General features: G+C 44.7%; 1 protein-coding gene across 2 annotated transcripts; it reads left to right on the top strand.

Annotated features, from left to right (window-relative positions):
- Window positions 1-33: 33 nt before the first annotated feature.
- On the top strand, window positions 34-6,821 carry htatsf1 (HIV-1 Tat specific factor 1). Of its 2 annotated transcripts, none has more exons than XM_075486842.1 (10): window positions 34-210; window positions 755-919; window positions 1,353-1,590; window positions 1,730-1,777; window positions 1,857-2,011; window positions 2,107-2,270; window positions 3,734-3,830; window positions 3,925-4,014; window positions 4,107-4,244; window positions 6,391-6,821. In XM_075486842.1, exons 2-10 carry the CDS (start codon window positions 755-757, stop codon window positions 6,682-6,684), a joined length of 1,389 nt encoding a protein of 462 aa, XP_075342957.1. In that variant the 5' UTR covers window positions 34-210; the 3' UTR covers window positions 6,685-6,821. The 2 variants fall into 2 exon arrangements, with proteins under 2 accessions (XP_075342957.1, XP_075342956.1); XM_075486841.1 differs by having other exon boundaries at window positions 34-240.
- The last annotated feature ends 519 nt before the right edge of the window (window positions 6,822-7,340 follow it).

The raw sequence follows: 7,340 nt of genomic DNA, 5'->3' as shown, positions 1-7,340 counted from the left end.
ACCTCGGAAATACTTACAAGTATGCAAATACGTTCAATTATCGTCGCGGACTGAGGATGAACCCAAGGGGTAGCAGGCTGTAAATGCCGTTCAGTTGGAAATACACTAAATAATTAGTCGAAACCCTCGTAAAACACAAAAGTCGCGTTGAATTTGTGACGGCGTCCGCGCGCAGGAGTTGATTTCGTTGTTTTTCGCGCCGCCCAGAGTGTAGGTTGCTCCAACCATTCGCTTTTAAAGGTAACGCTAGTCGTGTTGGCTTCCATGCACTATCTTATTACCCTGTATGAGTAATGATCGCCATTTGAACTGAACCCCAACACCCAAGTGAAAACGGGCGCTTTTGTTTAATATGCCCGAACTAGCGAGCTAACATCGAGCCCAGCTGCCAGTCAGTCAGCCGCTCGCGGGAACATGTTCATGAGTGTTAGTAACAACATGTAATTAGCTCAGCAGCTGCTTGACCATGTAAATTTACTGCCTTCTGCAGAAGGATACGACTTCACATTTTTCCTCTCAAGCAAATAGGTTTGCTGGTTGTATTTCTTAACACTGGTTAACAATGGCAGCCTATAACAGCCTAACAACACTGCCTTTCTTTGCTTTCTGCTCTGGTGATGTGTGCATAGTGGGCAACAACTTCTGGAATATTGAAACCAGAAAGGTTTAAAGCAGAAGTTTAATCACCCAATGAGATACATTGCTAAAAAGCACATGGAACACAGTCGTCTGACATTTCTCACTGTTGTTGCAGATGCATAGTGAATCGAATGCAAACAAAGAGTTTATGGAGCAGCTGCGGATGCAGGAACTCTATGGGCAGAAAAAAGAAGATGGAGCTGACCCCTACACCTACACAGATCCAGAGGATGGGACTGCGTATGACTGGGACCATGAAAAGAAGGCCTGGTTCCCTAAAGTACGACCTTCCTTCAGCTCTCAGCCTTTCTTTTGCTGGATCGGGTTCCCGTGCTTCACATCTTTTGGGGAGCATCATCTTTTTGCGGCAGTCTGCATTTAAGGGAGCATTGTTGGTACCTATTGTGAATGTCCTTTTGGCTGGTTCAAACTCAGTCGTCACCCTTTGGCCTAATCACTATACCCATAAAGACTTAAACAAGTCCCAGCAGATGTTTGATGCATGATATAAACAAGAGGAACACCAATGTCACAGCACACTTAGCGAGTAAAAACATACCTCTAGTGTCTGTTTCCAGCTCCACTGCCTAACTTTTAACTTGGCATTGACCAATAAGTTCAAACTTTAGTTCAATTTTTAGCAGTTGTGATGCAAAAACTTTCCACGGCTGATTTCTTTGTTAATGTTAAGCAGGTCTGCTTTGTGTCTCTAGATAACGGAGGACTTTATCGCAGCCTACCAGGCCAACTATGGCTTCACTAAAGAAGGAGATCCAGATGCAAACAATGCAGCACTGAGTAGCTCTGACCCACCAGCTCCTGAACCAAACAGCAAGCCATCAGAGAAGGGGAAATCGGTAGATCCCACCCCCAGTCCAATACCAGAGCAGCAACAGAAAGAAGCCACGAAAGACGCCAAGGCCAAAGGGGAGAAGAGGAAAGCAGATGCAGGTAAACGGACATCCACAGCCAGCACAGAGACATCTTTAAGCGCATTCATAGTAAAGATTTAGGCTTTTATATACAGGTCAAGTTCACCCAAACACAGATTTTAATGAGTGCTTTGTCCACCCTTTCTCTGTGCTTGTAGGATGGTTCGATATTGACCAAGACAAGAACACAAACGTCTACGTGTCAGGTTTGTACCTCCGACTCCAGCACGCAGCACGTTTATGCCGCTACTTTTTCCTCCTCATTTTCCTTCTGTGTTTCCTCAGGCCTGCCTCCTGATATAACCTCCGATGAGTTTGTTGAGCTGATGTCCAAGTGCGGCATCGTGATGCGGGACCCCATCACTGAGGAGTACAAAGTGAAGCTCTACAAGGATCGAGAGGGAAACCTGAAGGGAGACGGCCTCTGCTGCTATCTCAAGGTTGGCCTGTCTCTCAGAATAAAAGTATAGATGTTACATGCCTCCCGTGAAATGGGGATGTTCACGTGTGTGTGTCTGTTTATGGTTCCCTGCAGAAAGAATCAGTGGCCCTGGCCATGCGTCTGATTGATGAGTCAGAGGTCCGGGGTTATAGACTCCACGTGGAATCAGCACGCTTTGAGCTGAAAGGCCAGTACGATGCCAGCAAGAAGAAGAAGAAAAGCAAAGATTACAGGAAGAAGCTCCAGCAGCAGCAGAAGTAAAGCCCAGCTCCGCTTCTTTTTGTTTCACCCATCACTCTGTAAGCAGGGACATGTTCATGTCAACTCGGCTTAGATACTAATATTCACCCTCCTCACTTTTAAAAACTAGACTTCAGCCAAAGCTACTTAGAAATGTCAAAGTTCTGAACACTTTGGCACATTTCATGTCAGGCTCTTCTGTCAGATGATGGATTATTAGAGTTATCCTGATGATATTTCTTCTCTTACTCTGTAACAAACATTTGTTGGTCTGCGGGCAGTTTTAAAGTGGCAGAAACTGGGCTGTAAAGATGGCTCCAGTGTAAATATGTCCTTATCCTCTGTGTCACCTTTCAGCTCATCATGAACAGTTGGACATGTGTGAAAGTTGAACTTATTGTAAGAAAAACATTTCGGTAATTGGTGAAAAGGGTTAAGCCTTTTTCTAATATATAACTCAATGAAAATGATGTCTTACATTAAAGGGGAAGTTTGTTTTTTTTAAACCTGGACCTTATTTCTGGCATAAAATACCTTCATCTACTACCGATAACAGTTTGGTGTAGGGCTGGGCGATATGGACCAAAAGTCATATCCTGATATATTTAGCTTGAATATCGATATACGATATATATCCCGATATTTTTTCCGCAAAGTGAGAGCTGTGAAATGAAATGCTCAGTCAAAGTCAAAGCCAAATACGAGTAGTTTTATTGAAAACTCACTATAAAATGTAAACATACGCACTGTATAACAAAGCTCCGTAAGGTGCACATTTAAATAAATAAAATATCTTAAATAAAATTAGCCTATAAAATAAAATAGGTATAATGGGGGGGGGGGTGTTCGATAAGCATCTCCCTGAAATTAGTTTTTGGAACTTGGGATGTCTGTATATTGATTTATGCGATATGGCCTAATTCCATATCTTATTTAAAAATATATTGATATATCTTAAATATCGATATATCGCCCAGCCCTAGTTTGGTGAAAGTCGGCGTCCTTCGGAAGATATTTAGATCACTGGAGATCGGCGTATATCCATATAACGGGAGAAAACAGGGAACAGAGACAATACAGCCTCTGAATAAGGCATTATCTGTCTTTATTTCACCCATACTTTAAGACCAGTGAATGAATGAACGCGTACTATTGCACTGTTAGCTCAGAGCTGCCCTGTTGTTGTTATCTGGGGCTATCGGGGGGGCTTTTAGGAGGCTTTCTACACAGTGTAACAGAAATCCAAACTCGGTGAATCTTTTAACTCTTGATTTGATGTGATATCAGTTTGGGTAATTCATCTCTAATGAATCCTTTCAACCTTATTTCTTTAGAGATGAGAGGAACATTAAGGAAATGTCGCCTGCCCTCTGTCTGGTTGAGTTGACATTGATTTTGAGAGGGAGTTGGTTGATAGTTTGATCCTTTTTGAACATGAGTTCTTATTTGTGCCTGAGTGTCTTTGTTCGTGTGCATGCAGACAGTTGGACTGGAGGCCCGAGAAGAAAGGAGAACTGAGGAAGAGGCATGAGAAAGTCATCATCATCAGGAACATGTTCCATCCCAGTGACTTTGAGGTGCGGAGCGGCACAAACACACCGGTTCCCTTTCACCCCCCCCCACGTTGCGTATGAGTTGTGACCTTTGCGCCTTCTGGGTTGACTCTTGCAGGAAGACCCTTTGGTTCTGAATGAGTATCGTGACGATCTGCGGTCAGAGTGTGAGAAGTTTGGAGAAGTGAAGAAGGTCATCCTTTTTGATGTAAGTTGAGTTGGTGTTGTTCCAAAGTCTTGGTAGAACGGTGTGACTTCATCGTGTGAAAGAGCCGGTATGTGGTTGTGTTCGTGCTGCAGAGACACCCGGACGGCGTGGCGTCGATCGCATTTAAGGAGGCCGAGCAAGCGGATGCATGTATTCTGTCGTTCAACGGTCGCTGGTTTGGGGGAAGGCAGCTGTCTGCACAGCTCTGGGATGGAATAACAGACTATCAGGTGAGATTCTTAGTGACTTCTGGAGCCCGGGAGTCTGACTTATGATGCCTAAGTCAACATTAAAGGTGACGGGGGCGGTCGGTGGCGTAGTGGGTTAAGCAGCCGCCCCATGTACAGAGGCTACAGTCCTCGCTGCAGCTAGCCCCAGTTCGACTCCCGCACCGAGCTGCCCTGTGCTGTGTGTCTTTCCCCTCTCTCTGCCCCCTGCTTCCTGTCTCTCTCGAACTGTCCTAACATTAAAGGCATAAAAAGCCCAAAAAATACTTAAAAAAAAAAAAACATTAAAGGTGCCATGGCATGAAAATAAATGGAGGCTTTTATATATTTTTATAGGATTTAGTGGTCCCCTAATACTGTATCTGAGTTTTTTTCCCCAAGATTCTGCCTTGGTGCAGAATTACAGCCAGTCCCAAAAATGAGCTTTCCTTAGGATCCTCAGAATGAGCTGTTTAGGGTCTGCAGCTTTAAATGCAAATTTAGGAGTGTCGTGGAGAAATTAGAGATGAATACGCGTCGGTCAGCAGTCCATTGGGGAGTTTTATTGAACAAACTGTCACAGCAAATATGCATACAGAATGTACAAAATGTCCGCCGGATTCCTTCTGTGATACCTCTTTTATGCTCGTCTTATCATAAGGCGTACGTGGCGCACCGAGCTCTCGCCGTCTAACTATCAACAATCTTCATATGAACCAGTCAACAAGGCACACGATGTAACTGGGCCAGATGTCATGAGACTGTCATGACATCCTTCTCCCACAGGAGGAGAAAGGCGGGGCAAAGATGCACGTAGCGCTAGTCATTTCAATCAGGGGAAAGGCAGATATCGTGTGCGCCATAACACCAACAGCAGGACGGCTATCAAAACAACAAATAAGTACACAACACTCGCATTACAGTAAATGAGGTGTCCACTCGCATACCTCATGCTATTTACTGTTACATTAGCGACAGTGACCGAGCTATTAGCTGCCGAGCTAACAACATAGACAGACTGACCGTTTTGACTCTGGAACCATGAATGAATCATTATCCTGATGAAATCTGAATTTGTGGATTCATTCTTCTTCAGGAAGCTTGAAGTAGGGGGTTTTGGTCTAAAATGAGCGAGCTGACCATCTCATGGGCATGCAAACACCTCCCACAGCCCAGTTGATGCTATTAGCTGCATAGCTAATGATACACACACTTTCTTGTGGTAACAAGCTATGTAACTATACTGTACATACAGGAAAGCAACACAGTTATAGAGCGTTAAATTACTTACTTGTCCGAGGTCTGTAGTTGGGCCAAAGAGAGTTGGTACTGATCCAGGGTTAATTTTCAGACGTTCAGCAAGGCCAGCTCGGTATTGGCCCAAGTTCTGGAAACATTCGTCGGGGAAATATTTGGCGCACACATACACAAATCTCTTCGGTTCTGTCGTCACTTTCCCAGAAAAAACAAAATCTGTCCACGTGCTCTTTAGAGGTTCTAATGCAGGAGCTCTAAACAGATTTTTTACATCCATGTACAGCCCAATGAGCTGGCCAAAGAGCTGTGGGCGGGCAAAGGCAGTTTTGGCATAGTCATATATGGGCTCTGGGAGGAAATAACCTCGACGTCATATGAGGCAGCTTTCCCGATCAGGCCATCTGCATGGTCACATTACCAAAGGCGGAGAATAATTTCCAGTGCATGGTTTAGGTCTATCGTCATTTTAAGCCACTGGGGGACCGCAGGCAGGCTAGAGGAACTCATATTAATGTTAAACAACCTTAAAAAGTGAAAATTTCATGCCATGGCTCCTTTAAGATTTGGTAGAGGGGCAGGGTTTTTTTGGGCTGTGGTAGCAAAACAAAGTCATTTTTCAGAACCAGGTGAGTTTACTCTGCCTCCTGTAAGCGATGTAACATGTACTGCAGGACAAGAAGAGCTGAGGAAGATGGATGGAAGCGTGTTAAGTGTTAGACTAAAATCTAAATCCAACTGTCAGACAGCTGATGGCAGCTCATGTGTACATTCTGCTCAGGAACTCATACGTCTCATAAACTTTATCTTTGATCGGTTTTCATTTTCTTTATTGTGAAGCCGGTCCGATGGATAAAGAAACCAACTTCAACTCTACAGAGAATTTGCACATTTGATGTGATTTATGTTTGCGCAGGTCGAAGAGACGTCGCGTGAGCGGGAGGAGCGGCTAAAGGGCTGGTCTACGTTCTTAGATGTAGGTGACGAAGGACAGCAGAAAAACGACACCGCTCCCAGCAAAGCAGCAGAGAGTGGCACGGCCACGGAGCCCAGCGAGCCCACCGAGCCCACCGAGCCCAGCGAGCCCTGCAGCACCACACAACCTGAGCAGCAACCACAAACAGAACCACGGGCCTCAGAGCAGAAGGAGCCGGAGGTGGACTCCACTGACAGCAGCCTGGCAGGAAGTGATGACGATGAGAAAGCCTAGACACTGATCCCTTAGTGCCCAGTGGGAATCAGCCGGAGTGTCCAGCTTTAACGGGATAACTGGCAGTTGGGAATGTTGAGCATAGGGGAGCAGAGCTGTCTTGTAATGTAGAAAAATAAAATGATTTTTGTCTTCTCTATTTTCATCCTTTTGGTTTCACTGTAGTTAGACGTGCACTCGGCGAGCTGGTTCCACCTTAACTACAAACCCTCCCTGTATTCCAGAGTTTTGAAAACTCCACATATGAGTGAATCAGATGGATTTACTGGTATTTCTTCTTTTAGGTGTGGTCCTTCGTGCTTCTCAGTTCTTACAGTAGATTTAGTTTTTGACAACATATTAGAATTATTAGCCTGATACAGGCTCCAATGACTTGCAGCTCAGCACGATGTGATCTGCAGTCACTATAAGGTCATGTTGCTTTGAAACACATAGAATGAATCTGCCTCATTGTGCAGCTTTTCTCACTAACACGCTGTGGATATCAAAGAGACTGTTTGCTGTAAATTCTAAAGAAAGACTTTCACACTGGCCTGGTGTCGTGGCACAGATCATCGCACCAGGTCACGTTTCAGCTTTAACACAAAGCACACATTTAAGTGAAGGCCTTTTACTGCCTCCAACGCAAACACTTTAGTCCTTCTGTGCAGACGGAA

The sequence above is a fragment of the Odontesthes bonariensis genome, chromosome 16 (genome assembly GCF_027942865.1).
Source record: "Odontesthes bonariensis isolate fOdoBon6 chromosome 16, fOdoBon6.hap1, whole genome shotgun sequence".
NCBI classification, from domain to species: Eukaryota; Metazoa; Chordata; class Actinopteri; order Atheriniformes; family Atherinopsidae; genus Odontesthes; species Odontesthes bonariensis.
The sequence above is the reverse complement of the archived record's forward strand: the minus strand, read 5'-3'. Positions and strand labels throughout refer to the sequence as shown.

Excerpts from the sequence above, each read along its gene's own strand:
- htatsf1 (XM_075486842.1), top strand. The coding sequence starts at position 755 with ATGCATAGTGAATCGAATGCAAACAAAGAGTTTATGGAGCAGCTGCGG. Across the intron at positions 920-1,352 it reads AGAAGGCCTGGTTCCCTAAA|ATAACGGAGGACTTTATCGC; the intron begins GTACGACCTTCC and ends TTGTGTCTCTAG. Across the intron at positions 4,245-6,390 it reads ATGGAATAACAGACTATCAG|GTCGAAGAGACGTCGCGTGA; the intron begins GTGAGATTCTTA and ends ATGTTTGCGCAG.